The sequence below is a fragment of the Mus musculus genome, chromosome 18 (genome assembly GCF_000001635.26).
Source record: "Mus musculus strain C57BL/6J chromosome 18, GRCm38.p6 C57BL/6J".
Classification (NCBI taxonomy): Eukaryota; Metazoa; Chordata; class Mammalia; order Rodentia; family Muridae; genus Mus; species Mus musculus.
The window spans coordinates 80,109,072-80,126,314 of record NC_000084.6 but is presented as its reverse complement, the minus strand read 5'-3'; the positions used below and the strand labels follow the sequence as shown (position 1 = coordinate 80,126,314).

The 17,243-nt window shown below is 46.3% G+C and overlaps 1 protein-coding gene across 2 annotated transcripts in view; it reads right to left on the bottom strand.

Annotated features, from left to right (window-relative positions):
• Window positions 1-6,674: 6,674 nt before the first annotated feature.
• Window positions 6,675-17,243, bottom strand: part of Pard6g (par-6 family cell polarity regulator gamma) — a 72,811-nt gene continuing 62,242 nt past the window's right edge. Inside the window, exons 3-4 of one of the 2 annotated variants that reach the window (XR_386378.4) lie at window positions 7,788-9,346; window positions 6,734-7,338 (exon numbers count right to left, since the gene is read on the bottom strand). Coding sequence is in view for 1 of the 2 variants with exons in the window: in NM_053117.3 (NP_444347.3) it covers window positions 8,493-9,346 (854 nt within the window). In the remaining variant the exon portion in view is untranslated. Of the gene's footprint in view, window positions 9,347-17,243 lie in introns of both variants that reach the window. The other variant, NM_053117.3, reaches the window with a different exon arrangement.

Here is a 17,243-nt window from a genome sequence, read left to right as displayed (position 1 = left end):
GACATTACTCTTAAGTCAAGCAGGGTGGTGTATACTTGCTGTGTGAGCTTCTCCAGAATCAGGGAGGCTTTGAGAGCCTAACAGGTGTGTTACATGTCACCCTTTAAGTTTCCCCATATCCTTTCATGCCGATGTTACTCTGCAACTTGTGTTTTGCAGAGGCAGAAGCTAAGGTTCATGTAGGCAACCAACCCGTGGTCCAGTCTGCTCAGGATTCGAGGTACTTCCCTGGATTTGTGCTGAGACGAGAGCATCATGGACAAGTTTGTCATTCTCTTAAACCTGGATCTCCTTGCTCAAGGTGTGGCTTGAAGCCATGTGTCTTTAGTCTTCTATGTAGCTCTTGTAAGTGCCAAGATATATAAAACACTCTGATGTGAGACATCTTCCCGGGTATACAAACTAATCCGGAGATAGTTCTAGAGTATTTACTGTGTGCTAGGCACCCCTCTAAATCTGGGTACCTTAATGAGGAATGAAAGAAAGGCCTAGTTAAGTTAGCATAGCAGGACACAAAAGGCCCTTCACTCAGGCAGTCCCAGCTGAACTTTGCTCTTTCACAGTAAAGCTTCCATGAGTGAAAGGCTAGAACTGCCCCACGCTTGCCACTTGAAGCTCGGGTGGCAAGCTCGTTCTCCTCGTCACGGTCACTGGCCGGTGTACTTGTTGCTCTCCGCCTTTTCCCTACAGGACTTCACTGGCGGCTGTGCCTCCGGTCTGCCTACTTGCAGCCTCCGCTTCTCAGTCATGCCAGTAGAAGATCCCAGCTTCAGAGCTGTTCTAGATCTGAGAACTGTCCTGATGATTATTCGGTCTTGAATACCTATTCTGACTGCACGTGCAGATAGCCTCGGGTGCCAAAGGCTCTTGTTTGAAAGTGAAGTTTTGCTTTTGAGACAGGGTTTCTGTGTAGCCCTGGCTGCCCTGGAACTTGCTCTGTAGACCAGGACCAAGATGACCTTGAATACACAGATCTACCTGCCTCTTCCAAGTGCTGAAATGGGCGTGTGCCATCCGACCTATGTTTGTTTGTCTCTTTTTCTTCCTGAAGGTCTTCCTGAGTAGCCAGGCTATCCTTATTAAACTCAGAGATCCTGGCCCTGAAACCTGACTGCTGGAATTGTGGACTTGTGCCATTACAGAGTTTATTATAAGGTCATTTTTTTAAAAAGCATTTTGCCCTGAAGATAATTTTTTTTAATTAGGTATTTTCCTCGTTTACATTTTCAATGCTATCCCAAAGGTCCCCCATACCCACTCCCCCAATCCCCTACCCACCCACTCCCCCTTTTTGGCCCTGGCGTTCCCCCAAGTTTGTCGACATGTGCTGGAGGAAGTGCACTCATCATATGATGCCATACATGACGGGGGCAGATGGCAGGGCTTTGACACGTATGTAGCGTCAGGTTAGCCACTGCTGATGTCTCTATCCTAGGTACAAGGAAGAAAAGCCAGGGTGGGTAGCAAGGCAGTTGAGGCTTCACAGAAAAGCATTACATTAACGCTAAGGCTGATGTTTTGGCTAGCCTGGTTTACCTGCTAGAGTGTTGACACCGTGTCCTGAACTCTGTGCTGCAGGCCATGACTTTCTCATATGGGACGTCACAGCTGATGCCCTGACTTTCCTTTTAGGGATGCCTCGCTGTGCTGGTCATCTTGGTTTGCAGGCATCACAGCTGGGTGACGCTGTTGAGTGGTTTTTTTTTTTTTTTTTTTTTTTGCTTTTTGTTTTTTTGTTTTTTTTCCTGCTTCCCTTGGCAACTTGCATAAAACTTTCTGGTGCTGTGGAAGCTAGACCACAGGAAAGAGGCTTCTGGTTAGCCTTGAAGCATCTGAGTCGTGTCCTAATTCCTAGTGTCTTCAGCAATAGGGATTTAATCTTCAGTCTCTGAGAGGCAGCTAAGGACAACAGCAGGAACCTGTTTTGGGAGTCACGTGGGACTACCCTGACCAACAAGGTGGACGGAGTTTTATTAGATAGTTTAAGGCTCTAGTGGGGAGCATTGTCATCTCAAGTTGCGGATCTTCATTCAAGGCATGCATATACATTTGTGTATGTGTAAAGTTACTGTATATATGTTGTTTATAATTTTAGGTAAATGTAAAATGACCCCTTGAAGTCTTATCAAACAGCCTTGATGTTGTCCCTTCTCTCTCTTAGATTGACCTCTCTCCCCAGTTAGAGCTCCCTTGCCATCTATTTCCATTCTCTTATTTTTAATCATTGGTATCCTGCGATTTCCCTCTCAGCTGCCCCCTTCCCCCCGAGTCCCCTTATACTTTCCTGGTTTCTGCAGCTTCATCTGAAGATTTGGAACTAGGAATTGCATGAGAGAAGACATGGTGTTTGCCTTTATGGTTCTGGTTACATTAATCAATGTAATCTTTCCTAGATCTATCCATTTGCCTCCCATAGCTGAGTAGTTTTCTGTTGTGTGTATATACCACACTTTCATTTTGCAGTAATCTGTTGCAGGATATTTAGCATGTGTCCACTTCCTGGCTCTTTTCATCAGGGCAGCAGTGAACATAGGGCCGCTGTGCAAGCATCCATAGCGTAGGATGTTGAGTCTTCTGGACTGGGCCATATGGAAGGTTTGGTTTTAGATTCCTAAGGATTCTTCATGCTGATTTCCAGAGAGGATGTACCAGTGTGCTTCCTCACCACTAGTAAATGTGGCTCCTCTCCCTCCACATCCTCTTCAGCATTTGTTAGTTGTTTTAGCCACTGACTAGGGTGAAATGAGATTGTAGAGTTGGTTTAGTTTGCATTTCCCCAGTTGCAAAGAATGGTGAGCACATTTTGAGGCACTTCCTACCCATTTTATTCTATTCTATTGAGAACATGGTTTGAACACGAGCCCATTTTTAAGTTGGGTCATTTGTTCTATGGACTTTGTTTTGAATTCTTTGTATATAATCATCTGGCAGAGACATAGCTGGTAAAGATTCTTTTCTACATTTGGGTTTCTTCAACAGATTATTTCCTTAGCTGTACAGAAACCCACTCATCAACTGCTGGCCTTAATTCCTGGATATAATGGAATAAAAAATCCTTTCTATACACCTGTAACTTACAGGGTGCTACCTATGTTCTCTTCCAGTAGTCTTAGCATTTCAGGTTTAAAATTGAACTCTTTGATCTACTTGGAGTCAATTTTTGTGCAGGATAACTGATATTTTTCCCAGTTACATGTATATATACATATGCATATTTTCCCAGTTACAGATTTCCAGCTACATGTGTATATATAAACCTGGAATGGCAGTCCCTCCAACATTACAGTTTTTTGCTCAGGATTGCTTTGGTCTTCCCTGGTTTTAATGAATTTTAGGATTCTTTTCATACTGCTGAGAAGAATGTTGGCAGGTATTTTGACTGGGATTGCATTAGACCTGTAAATATAAGGTAGGACGCAAAACAAACCATTTCAAATTTAGAAAAAGGATTCCTTCCATTTTACCAGATTGTCAGGTAATAAAACTTAAAATTGACAGCAAAAGTTCTCTGTAGAAATTGCTCGCCTCTTCTCTGTGCACATACCCCCGTTCTCTCTCCCTGCTCTATTTCCCTTTCCCCAGTGTGACTTCCCTGGACTTGGTTCTTGGGGCCAGTAAACTTGCCCACCCAAGAGCAGCATCCTTGAATGTAAGAGCTGGTTCTTTGAGAAGTAAAATAGACTCTTAGCCCAACTTAACAAAACAAAGAGAGACATAGTCCAAATTAACCGACTTAGGAAGAAACAAACATTACAACAGACACCAGAGAAATTCAGAATATTGTAAGATAAGTTTAAAAAAAAACCCACCTACTCCAATCCATTGGAAAGATCTAAAAGAAATGGATGAATTTCTAGGTTCAGACTACCAAAGTCAAGCCAAGAAGAGATCAAAACACTGAAAAGATCCACACAAATGAAACTGAAAGAGTACTAGAAAGTTTTCCAACTAAAAAAGCCCAGGGCTAGATGAAATCACAGCACAATCCTACCAGACTTGCAAAGAAACTCTAGATTTAATTCTTAGTAATTAAAAAGGAAAGGAAGAGAACACTCCCAAGCCCATTCCACAAAGCCAGTATTACTCAAATATCAAGAACAGATAAAGACACAAAATTACAGACTGATATCCCGGATGACTCCAGATGCAAAAATCCTTAGTAAAATACAGTTAAGTGGGAAACTGGCATATATCAAAAAGATGATCCACTGTGTGTTGGCTTTATTCCAGAAATGCATATTTAAGTCAATAAATCATATAAGTAGACTTATTCCCACTGCCTTTCAATATAGTGCTCAAAAAGATAGCTGGGGCAGTAAGGCAATTAAAAGGATACAAATAGGAAGTCATTACTCCTCTGCAGATGCTGTACATAAGAGATCTCAAAATTATTCCAGAAAAATTGTAGGAACAGTTTCAGCAAAGTAGGATACAAAATCAACTTAGAAAAAGTATTTAGGAGTAGCCTTTCCATGCACTAACAAATGTTGAGAAAGATCCTGAACACACTTAAGACACACATGGGCACATCTCACTTTCCAGTACCTTCAAACACACATGGAAACACTTAATTTCCAGTACCTTCAAGCACAGTAAAATATTTTGGAAGAAACCTAACCAAGAAGGTGGAAAGACCTCTACAATGAACATTTAAAAATTTTGAAGAAAGATCAAGAAAGACATCTCATTCACAGAACAGCATAACTAATATTGTGAAAATGAACATTCTATCAAATTTTAAAAAGCAAACACTCTACTAGTGATATTCTTGAATATAGTGGGAAAATTTGTAAGCAAGTTGTCAGGACTGTATACTAATCTTCACAAGAAAATGGGTGGGTATCAGTGATAAACAGTTCCTATCTATTTGATAACTGAAGTTCTAGAAACTGTCAATATCAGTCAGATTTGTATTGTCAGCAGCCCTTCATTTCTTAGTTGTATAGATGACCCAAGGATTGTTTCATGTAAAACCAGAAATGCTAAACAATCCACCTAACTTTGATTGGCCTGAAGGTCAGCACCCCCCAGCCACCCCGCAGCATCTATAATTTGGGTTCGTGACATGATGCTGTGATGGTTTGAATGCGTTTGTTGGCTTATGTGTTTGAATGTGTGGTCCCCAGTTAGTGGAACAGTTTGAGAAGGACCAGAAGGTGTAGACTTGTAGTAGTGTCACTGGGAGTGGGTTTTGACGTTTCAACCCCTCCATGCCAGCCCCAGTCTCTGTATGCTGCCTGTAGATCAGGATTTAATACTCTCAGCTACTGGCAGAGTGTCATGCCTGTCTGCTCCCAGCCATGACCAGGGATTAACCCTCTGAAACAGTCAGCAAGCCCCAATTAAATGCTTTCTTTTGACCGCATCATGGTCTCTCTTCATGGCAATAGACCAGTAAGACAGATGCTTAGATCAGGTAATGTGCCTTTGGTTCCCACCCAAGCGCCCATACCTCATACTACAGGATGTGAATGGCTGTGAAACTCAACTTGAGAAAGTGTGATCAAGTGCTGGCATGTACCTGACAACTCCATTGCAACTGCTAGGCACCAACTGTGCAGAGCTTGAGTATTCCCGGCTCTGAATTCGGAAGGTTGTATGTAGTTCATGGTCACCATAAAGATAAATACTGTGAAAAGAGAAAAAAACAAAACAAACAAACAAACAAAAAAAAGCAACCAGACAAACAAACCTGGTGCTATTCCTTTTCCGGCATGTGTGTGCTTCCTCTAGGATAACCAGTGCTTGGAGGCAGCAGGATACTTGAGATTTGAGTGAACCCCGAGGACAGCGTTATAGTTTTAGTAATGTCAGAATGACAATGCTAGGGAAACCTGCAAACAAGAGTAAATGTAGGGGAAGTTGTGTAAGGACTCAGGAACACTTCCTGCAAAGACTTCAAAGGAATATCCTGAATTATCCATCAATGTGAGTGTAGGCCTATTTTTTCTTATCTGTAAAGTAGTCATAAAAACACATAGGGAGTGTGCAAGGGTTAAGTGAAACAATTATGGCATGTGAGTCCTTTCTGGGTGCTCACGTCATCTTGCCACTGGCACAAGAACTCTCTTCCCTCATTCTAAACACAACTGAAGTGCAAGTGGAGGTTTGAATGGGAATGGACCCTGTAGGCTCATATATTTGAATGCTTGGTCTTGGTTTTGGTTGGTGGAAAGGTTTGGGAAGGACTGGGAGGTGTTTGGCCTATTGGTACTGTGTCACTGGAGATAGGCTTTAAGGTTTCAGAAGTCCACACCATTCCCAGGTAGCTCTCTTCACCCACACAGAAGCCTCACACTTGTGAATCACGTCTTACACTCAGCTATGTCTCCAGCACCATGTCTGCCTGCCTGCTGCCATGCTTCCTGCCACGATGGTCATGGACTATCTCTGAAACTGAAGTTAAATGCTTTCTTTTGCCAGGTGTGGTGGCGCACGCCTTTAATCTCAGCACTCGGGAGGCAGAGGCAGGTGGATTTCTGAGTTCGAGGCCAGCCTGGTCTACAAAGTGAGTTCCAGGACAGCCAGGGCTATACAGAGAAACCCTGTCTTAAGACAAACAAACAAACAAACAAACAAACAAACAAACAGCTTTCTTTTATGAGTTACTTAGCTCTTCACAGCAATAGAACAGTAACAGAGAAGTAGTGCTATATCAATAACACACGGTAACTCAAAAGAAAAAGGTTTTATTCTGATATATAAAACAAAAAATTTAATATATAATGACAGATTTTTTTTTGAAAGAAGAAATAAAATGGTAGGAGTTCTGTTTAGAAAAATACTCTCAGGCATCTGCTAAACACATGTAATTCCTCACAGGCAATAGCTCACAAAGGTCTGACCTCTTCACTTAAATTTTTTTTCTTTTGAATAAACTGATACACCAAGTGACAGTATAGCCGAGAACAAGTCTTATAGGAACTTAGCATCCTTTTTTTTTTTTTTTTGGTTCTGTAATATTTGTCTTAGTAAAGCACATTCCAGATCACTGCAGCAACATGGAAACAAAACAGTTGCTTTTAGCAGTTTAGAAGCCATGAGTCTGGGTGCCTGGATCCTCACCGAGGCCCGGGGAGTATCTTGCTCTCCTTGTGTGGACACTCCGCACATAACGGAGAAACAGGCACAGGGCAAGGAAACGATCCTTAACCAAGGCCACCTCTGCCCAGGAAACAGTTCCCCAAAGGAAGGAACAACACTATTTGACAGTATGAGTTCTGGACAAAGGCCAATGCTGAGATGCATTCTCCATCTGGCATTCATGAAGTCAGGACAGTTCTGCGTCTTACCAGCAGGTGGCACTAGACCATAAGGGCAGCAGCTGGGGCACTCGACCTGGAAGACGAAGATGCTTTAAAACCTTTATTTACATGAAGGAGTCACTTGGTCAGTTTGTCCTCAGTTAATCAATTGGATATTCTCTCCCAACACTGTATCCAAACAGAAGGCGCAATTCATATAAAATTTAACTGGGTCAGACATTGATACACCACCTCTAAGGAGAAAGAAAAGTGATCTGTCAAAACTATTTAAGTTCCACGGTGACTTGTAGTTAAGATGATTCCTGCCACGGATCGCTATTCTAGGAACAGGCACTGACATGCTCGAATCTCCTCTTATAAAAATAACTAGCTAACATGCACATTCACCCACGGCTGCGGGCCTTCAGAGGTACGAGACTCATTTCTACTGAAGATGCCTTAAAACCGCCCTAGTCAGCCAACCCAGAGGAAACACGGATGGAACAGTTGGCTTTTAATCCCACGTGCTACCACTGGCCTCACCTTCTAGCCAGCAGAGTTGCTGGGCTCCTAAATCCACTGGAGCCGCCGACAGCAGTGACCGCCTGACTGTCACGGCTGGGGCAGCTCCGCAGATGCAGGGCGTTGTAATCCCAGCGGGTCTTGAGTATAGTTCAGAGGGCTTTCTGAGCTGGTTGTAAACAGTGTGGAAACAGACTCTCTGTGATGGAGCCCAGCCATTGCTCTGTCACAGCCACACGGGGTCAGTGGAACACTCGGGCATCACAAGATAGTTTTACATGAACTGGTTAAAAACATGAATTTTACTGTTTTTAAAAAGTTATCTATAAAGCTTCATTTTAAAAACAAGTATTTAAAAAAATGTTAAAAATACTCTCTGCACTTTTGTGTTGTGTTTCACTCCACAAAGGTTCTGGACAGGCACTGAGGCCTGGCCCAGATAATTTGCAGTTGTGCATATTTTAAGTTTGTGGAAAAACCCTATAAAAATAGTATTCTTGTTTAAAAGTTTAAATAAAGAATAAGGTTGTAGGAATGATGATGAAAAAGAAAAGATGAAGTACACAATTATTTTTCTTATTTTAAAATTGACATAAAAATGGAAAGCGCTTCTCTTTGGAGTCACTATATATCTAACAGTACTACATGCTATTAATATTTGCCACTCATGGGTCTTGGTAACACACAGTCTGTCTGGGACTCTAGCCTGCCCAAGTGGCTCGAGCCCTAGAGTGTAATGGCTGGCCCATGTTCCTCCACCCCTCCTTGGGGGAGGACCAGGCTGTGTCGGGGGTCTGGCTTCAGAGAGCTGAGAAATCTGTGGATGCTGCCGTTGCTCTCCCTCCCAGAGCTATGCAGGCTCATGTCCCTTCTGTGCAGCCCGTGAGCAAGGCTGGTGCCATTGGCCCTGGAGAGGCTGCCTGGAGGTACAGCCTGCGTCTTGGGAATGTGTTGAGGTTCTAGAGCCCCTTCAATGACAATGTCGGCTTCCTCGTCACTCTCCACGTCCTCAGAATTCTGCAGGACATGGGCACCTGGCAGGCTGTGGTGACTGGTGGTGCTGTCTGTGGAATGCACAGAGCTGCCGGACGTGCGGCTGCTGCGGACCACATTGTTCCTTTGGTTGGCCGGCTTGACAGTGACAATGAGGTTGTGGCTGTTGGCTATCATCATGTCTGTGACTTGATCCAAGGTCTTTCCAGCTACCTCAATCCCATTCACCTCCAGGACTTCATCATTCACAGCCAGTAGCCCAGTGCTCTCCGCAAGGCCCCCGGGTACCATTCGAGAAATGAAGATACCTGGTACCTTTTCTAGCCCATGGGGCGTCACCCGCACGCTGGTGCCATCTCGAATGTAGAAGCCCAGTGGCTTCTCATAACCGTGTCTGTAGAGCCTCACTCGGCGGTGCGTCTCCGGGAGGATGTCCACGTCAATGATGGATGACACTGGGCGGAAGTCATGCGGCATGCTGATGTTGAGGTGGGGACGCCGACGCAGACCGTCATCCCTCAGGGTCACCAGCACCTTTTTCTTCCGTGACAGAGTGCCTGCTCCGAAGCTGTAATGGTCTGCTTCTTCTGAAACAGTCCAGAGAGAGGAAAGTGAGAGGTGTACGCCATACATGGGCAGAAAAGAACACTGGGGTCCCTGTGATGCCAAGAAGCCTGTGCCTGCGGTCCCCAGAAAGGCCGGCTTTCTGTTACCTGCCTTGCATCTGCCACCGCAAGTCTGAATCCTGGAAGAACTACTATATCTGACACTTGACATACAGAGAACACTGGGGTGACTCGGGGTTACCCACTTCCCAGAGGTATCACCAAACTGGCCCACAGGTAAGGAAACAAAAGGACTCAGAGGGTAGGAGGCGGAACGTAGAGCCTGCACTGAAGAGAAACAGAAAGGCACAAAGGGTTAAACATCTGAAGGCCGGCCAAACAGAAACCATGGGTTCAGGCACAGCAGGGCCTGACTGCAGGACACTTCTGCAAGACAGACAGCTGGACTAGGGCTTCTTAAGCACATCCAACCACGTCCCTAGAGGACCGCTGTGACCCTGTCTCATCTTCTGTCTCTGTCTCAGGCTAATTCCTAAGACACTCTCCACTCTTTTCTGTGTAAGCACCACTCAGGCCTGGGTTTCTTAGGGAATCAGGTTTTTGTTTTGTTTTTTTGTTTTTTTTTTTTTTTTGCTAATTTCTGGTTAGTGGCTGATGAGATGTGACTCAGCACCTTGTACCAGTAGGATGACAGGCCACTGCAAGATAAGACAGGTTTAGATGAATTAACTGGATGAGGGCATGCTGAATAGGCTGCTCAAGTCAAAAGTGCAGCTTTAAGAAAGCGAAAGGGAGCAGACTGGTGTTTAGAAATGCCGAAGAGAGCGTCTCAGGTTAGAGAAACATAACTACAGTTTTTTTTAATATGAAGCCTTTTATTTTTGACATGTGAGGCTATATAAAAAAGCACATCTGGACTCTGATCAAAGGCCTCCATCCCCACAGCTCACCTTCCAGGGTTACACAAGTGTCTATGTTCTGCATACTGGTCCTGTGGCATCTGCGCCTCATGGTGGCCTCCTCTGCATGGACTTGAGTGGTATGATGCCCTCCTTTGCCAACAAAAACCCCACTGGAAAACTGTTTGTCTTTCCAACGCCCCTGTGTTCAAAGGCTGACCATTTCTTAGACCCATGCCATTATAAGCAGGACCTTGAGCGGTGGCCCCCAATGGTCTTTCAACAGCCCTGATGTTTATATTGGCCTCCTTCACTTGCCTGACTGTAAAGACAAAAGACTGATGGAATACAAAGAACTAGGCCACGGGCAGGGATGGCTGGACAGGAGAAATGAATGAAGCCAAACTGGAAACAGCCAGAGAGCTGGCAAGACAGTGCTCGCAACACCTAGGGAAACTTCATCTTTCATCTTGGAAGAAGGCTAGTGGGAAAGTCCAAAAGCTTGACCAGAGAAGAAACTCGAAACCAAGAGGGTTAGTGCAAGGGGCAGGGCCAAAGAGGTCGCAAAGCCCAGCAAAGAGAAGTTCCGCTGCGGCTAAGACCTTTCTCAGGCAGGTATCCCCATCAGGTAGTGTCCTGACGGCCTCATGCACGAAGCAGCACTTGCCTAAATTCAGGGCCGGGAAGAAAAGGGTCCTGCTAAGGTCACATACTAGTTGGCAACAAGAATGGTGGCACCTTTATGCTTAAGCCTCAGAAGGACTTCCACCGCTCTCTGCAGATTCATGTCTGAAGCTAGACACACGGCCGGCCCTGCGGTTAGCACATGGATCACTGTGCTCAGCCTCCTCCCGGGAGACCCTGGTACGTGCACTGCGCCAGAACCCGGGGTGGGTTTCTGGAAGCAGCCAAGCAATGGTTTGCAGTGTGTGACTCAACCCTGTGCCTCAGCTTAGTCCCTCTGCAGAGAACACACCAGAAGCCCATCACGAGTCCCACAGACACCAGATCACCCGACACCACACTGAGGCAACATCTGCCAAGCAGCAGCCGCAGCCGTGGAAGCCAAGAGGATGAGACCCGAGGTGTGGGTGCGAGGTGGGAAAATGCAGGGTGAGCGGAAGGCTGGAGACTTAGGTAAAGCTGGTGCTCAGCCCCACAGCTCCACGCGGTCAGGCTTTGCTGTTAACACATGGGAAGTGATCATGAGCCTGTGTTCTAAATTCTTACCAAGAAATCAGATGGATAGGTTTTATCTGTCTTTTGAAAAAATATATGTTAAAGGTGGGATTTTTGGCTCTCCTGAGAAGTGGGGCCTGGGGCACAATGCATTCCTTCTTGTGTTAGAGAGCCTGTAATTGTAAGCAATAAGACTCAACAAGCCAGGTTGCCTAACTTGCCTTTTATGGTGTTGGCCAGCCCCTAGTGCCTAGCCCTTGTTCCTCTGGCCCTGACCCATGTTTATTTAACTATGAATCAGGAGGTGTTGCAGTGGAGCTGAAGGGTCTGGCAAGGCAGCTTTTCCCATCAGTGTCCTTCGTGTTGACTGACAGAACCCTCTCACTTTCTAGCATAAGACACTGGTCCACAGAAACAGAAAGGGGGAACAAGTGGGACCTTGGAAACTTAAGGGGCCATGCTCCACTGCAGGTCCTCTGTTGCAATTCCCAAGATACCATGTGTGTGATGTGTGCCCCAAATACATGCGAGGCCAGGGCACAGCTCTGATCACAGCATCTGATGAGGTCAGGTACCTCCAGGGTGGTATGGCGGCTCTAGATCACACATCTCGAGGCAGAAGCTTAGAGCTGGGGCTGCCCCAGGAGCCCTGGGAAGAGGCTTTTCCAAGGATGGAGCAGGAGCCCCTGTGCCTCCCAGGTTTATCCACACTGACCTCCCTGAGGCCAGCTCTGTGGATGGTGGCCTGTCTCACATGCTCTCATGATGCCGCTTGTGGGGAATGTGACTACACTACGGAGGACATGTGCCCCAGCAGAATGACCAGGGGTTCATGGAGCAGCGCTTGCGCTCTCCCTATGTAGTCCTTTTTACTGGGTGACCAGGTTGACAGACCAGCTAACAAGGTCCAGTGCTCTAGTTCAGGTCTAGGACCAATGAGTGAGGAGGGGCTATGCTCTGGCTTAGAGCTTCATTCTGAGACCTATGGAGTCAGAAATCCAGAGACTATGTCTATCTCTGACAAGTGGCTGTCTTAGGAAAGTGCATGCTGGATTCTAGTCAGGAAATAAGAGTGAAGTGTTGGGGGGTGGAGGAAACAGGCAGATGCAACATGAGATGAAAGCGTACTTTCTGAACTCTCGGGAAATGGGTCCACTGTAGACTGCCTTTCCCCACAGCAAGGTGAACTGCAGCCCATAGACTTGCACGCAGGATTTTCAGACAGTAATGTGTTTTTATGTCTTGTTAAATGTAAGCCATCACACATGGATTTTGTTTATAAAAACCCCCAAACTCTCCTAAAAGCAAAAATTGTTCTAAAAATGCCCCATTCCTAAAATTCCAACCTTGGCTTTTGAAATAAATACCTTTTAAAAGAGCAAAACGGTCACAGCTTCTTCCCCAAGCAATATGCTAAACTCTATTTTCTAAGAGTAAACAATGAAAAGAATTTCATCTTTTGAGCTGAATATATCTCGTCTTGTTTTCCCTCATATTTTCTTCCTTCCTTCCTTCCTTCCTTCCTTCCTTCCTTCCTTCCTTCCTTCCTTCCCTCCCTCCCTCCCTCCCTCCCTCCCTCCCTTCTAACTTTTGTTTCAAAATGTTCAATAAGGCGACGGGGAAGAAAATGGAAGTTTAACCCTGTACACCTCTGGTGAATACACATCTTTTAAAAAGATTTTACAAGAGATACTTTGTTGCAGACAATCTTTTACAGCATGTATGTATTTGGCATGGTGAAACTGTCCCTAACCTTGAGCCAAGCCTAACCCTGAGCCAAGCCTTTTCTTGGTGAGGAGGACTCTGCCTTCTTCAGAGGTCTGTGGGGCTGTGCTCCCAGACCAAGCCTGTTTCCTGAACTTTCGCAAAGGACAAGAACACAGATGTGCCATCCTTGTGTGCTGGTTTCTTCTCGGAATGCAGGTGTTTGCTCTTGAGCCTGGGCAAACCTACAGGTTGTTATGAAGCTGAGTCTGCTGTGCATAAAGGACCCTTTTAATTTCCCACTAGGTATTTTGGATGGAGATCGGAACAGGCATCAAAGTCTACTTTAAATTATTGCTGTGTATCATGGCTACAGACAGAAACCTCAAGAGAAGGTGACTCACCCATGCCATGTCCAACATCAGATGGTAGTGAGGTCTCAGCTGTGGCAATGAGCCACCCACAGCCTGCACTCTGAAACCCGGTTAGCCAGCCCGTGGCAGCGTGGCCGCCCCAGGCAGCCTTCTTCTCCCGGAGCAGCTGCTGAGGATTACACTACCTTTTGGCTCACAAGGAGACTCACCTGACCACCTCAGCCTCCACTGCCCTGGGACTCTTGGCTTCATCAGACAGAAAAATGTCTGGAATCACCAATCATCCCGTCCTAGGCCTGGAGCACCTGCATGTTGGAACAGGATGTTTCTAAGCCATGAGGAGCTTCAGGCCAGGACCCAGGCTCTGGAGCTGCTGTCTTGGCCTCACCATGTTGAGCAGGACCATCTGCTCCATGACCTCTGCCCTCAGCAGAGGTCCATGCTCACAGGGTCACGTACTTCTGGGAGGCTTTCCAACGCTTCTTTGCTGTGGACATTCGCATTGCTGGCATTCCCATTCCCAGAGAGAACAGAAACAGAAGAACACAGTTTCTCATCATCCATCAGGTAGTGTCCAGGCAGGTACACTGTGATCTCTACACATCCTGGGGACCTTCCCTCTGAACAGTGCATGACATCAGTTCTGCCCTTTGTTTATTCTGCTAAAACTCCCAGAGAGCGGCAGCCTGAACATGTGTCTGCATGTCCACGGGACTGGGAATACCAGCAATCCACGCTGAAGAACAAGCAAAGGAAGGGGCTTCGTGTTCTTTTATAGGAGCTCTGAGCACAGATACTCAATCGAGATGACCTTGCAGGTGGGGCAGAGTGACAGCTATGTCAAGGCCTGCACACAATGAGTGTGTGTGAGCATGCTGGTGGACGCCCAGCACAGAACAGACTGATGGGGGCTTTTGCCATATGATGGCACTATAGACAGAACTGTCTGACTGTCACTTTAACCAGAGGCTAAAGAAGCAGGTGTGGGGACATCCTGGGGAAGAGGGTGAGGAAGCCTGTCTCACCTGTCCTGCCTACTGCTCTTGGCTCATAAGAATCTTGCTTCCTGGGCCCATAAGGCATTTGGGATAGCCCTTGCTTGTCCAAGTGGCAGCTGTTTTAGATGGCATAGTGAATTGTAATGAAGTTAAAGACCTTCGAGGCAGGGTCTTGCTCTGTAGCCATGGCTGGCCTTGAATTCACAGAGTTCGCCTATCTCTGCCTCTGAGTGCTAAGATTAAAGGTCTGTGCAACCAATATGCTCACCACTGTATTTTCTAAGTGATGCACACACAGGGCCACATTACAACACTTGCTTCATCACAATATGGGATAAAAGCACTGATCTATGTTGGTGTTTCTGTGTGTGTGTCACATAGTAGGTACTTTTTCATTAAATGCTTAGATTGGGAGTATTTGTTCAGTAAACATTCCATTCTGAATTACTTTCAACGGCCAGATAATAGTCCACTGTATAGGATTCCCTGAAATTTTTTAACCCACCCTGTTGTCAGACATTTAGTTAAATTTCAGTTTGATCTAACAGAGATGATGCAACTCAGTCTGTGCATATCACTGAGTTCGTCCTGAAGGCGAGTCCCTGCCAAAATCCCTTTGTGGATGGTATAAAATAACCTCAACTATTGGAAGGTATGCTGGGTCCTACATGTCCTGATTCAACCACAGAACAAGTTCAAGGAAACACCATCAATGGTAGTGTTGGTCTGTAATTACTGTCAACCTGGTGTGTGCTTGTAGCACAGCAAGTGGCCTCAACACAGCGGTGGCAGCCTTCCATCGCTGCTCATGAGAAGAGGGCTGCTAGCTCAACAGGGAGCGATTTTTGAAAAACGTAAAGAAAGGAAAGCAGAAAGATAGGACATGCCTTTTGTTCTCCCAAGGACACCAGAATGGTGATGGGCTACTTGCAAGACTTGAGTTGCTTGGCCGGCATGCCTACACACGCACACCCCCCAGCCTCAACCTGTCTGTGGGCAGCCTGAGACCAGCCAGCTTCTCTACCCACATAACTCAAAGGCAGACATGGGAAACACCTAGAGAAGCCACACCACTGCACACAGGACAAGCTGGTGCAGGATCTGATTTCTAACAACAGAAAGAGACATCAATATTTTTAATGCCTGTCACAAAAGTTGAAAAGCTAAATGTGCTGTGCATTAAGAAGGAAGCCCTGGACTCCCCAGCAGTTTTATTTCCCTACGATTTTGTCTTGAAGCCTTAAGACTTCCTTCCTTCCTCTACTTTCAACCTCTAACCTCCAGGGCACCCCAAATGATATGAATGCAGACAAGTGCACTATGGAATTCCCTTGTATGGGGAGCCTCGAACACCAGTGATGGGGCAGGGCTTGTGAGCACCAGCGTACAGACTCTGCAATTTCAGGGCTGTATGCAGTATCCCACTCAAGCCAAGGGCTGCGTTCACCTATGCTCTCCAGGATGAGGAAGAATCAGTGACATAGGTTGTGGGTTAGGGTTAGGGTGTCCACTGTCCTTAATGTGGTAGATAGACATCCACCTACGGCTCTGCCGGACTCTGCCATGAAGCTCAGGGCTTCTGGGAAGACACGAGGGCTACATGTCTAACAGTGTATCTTATGAACTATCACTGTGGCTCCTTCCCCAGGGCTGTTTCTAGTCAAACAGGAAGGGTTTCAAGGAGCAGCCTGCTATGTACTGTGGTTCACACCTGTAACCCTAGCCACTGAGGGGCTGAGAGAGAAGATCAAGAATCGGAGGCTGGCTTGAGCTGCACAGAGGAACCCTGTCTTAAAAAAACAAAACAAAACAAAACAAAACAAAAGAAAGCAACACAGACACAAAAGTCACTCAATGCCAGGAGGGAATGCAGACTAGGAGGGAATGGCGGCTTCATGAGCACCTTCCAGTTGAGTGCTGGTGGCTCACAGGCTGCAAACGCTGGGACTGGCTGACCCGGCGGCACCTCGGGTGCCCGCTCATCCTGATAACTGCTCATTCGAAGATCCTCTCTCTACCTGGGTCCATCTGTTCTGCTCTGATTAGGTACCTGGGCTTCTCCTGAAGCTGGGCGGTTTTGCTCAGCCCTCCTCCACAGGATCGTGAGAACAGGAGGCCATACTCAGGGCACCTGTGTCTCAATCCTCCGGTCTCCTTAGAAAGGAGGCTCAACCATGCTGTGCACTGTGTGATGCTAAGTACCAGAAGGGAGGCTGTAGCAAGGAAGGTCTCCCCTGCCTCAGTGTCACAGCAGTATGTGCTGACAGGTTCCTTAGGGTCCGGATGACACCACAGCAGAGGACATTAACCCATTTAGAGTCAGGATTGGAACCTCCTAGTTAACAGGGAATTAACTGGTGCATTCTGACAAGGCAGGCATGATTTCACCAGATTGGAGGCTGTATGCACGGGTGTGTGAAGTCAGGTGCCCCTGTGGGGTCTCTTGTAGTGGCCCTTCTTTGAGTTCTTGGGGCAACCACTGTCTCCCCGTGAGGGAGGTGTGGCCCTCCTAAGCTGTGCTGTCCCAGGGTAGGAAGGCTTTCCCTCCTAGCATTCGGTCAGCCTGTTTCTCAGATGACAAAATCTGTTTATCACAGAGGTAACTTCTGTGTCACTGTTTGTGGTCACCTCTTCCTTTTTTGTTCCCTATAAGCACATGGGCAGGTGGGAAGAGAACACAAGGGTCTAAGACACACCCAGCTGCTCCCGGCTAAGCAGTACATGGAATCCAGAAAGAAAAATGTGCAGAGGGAAGGTCAGCCGA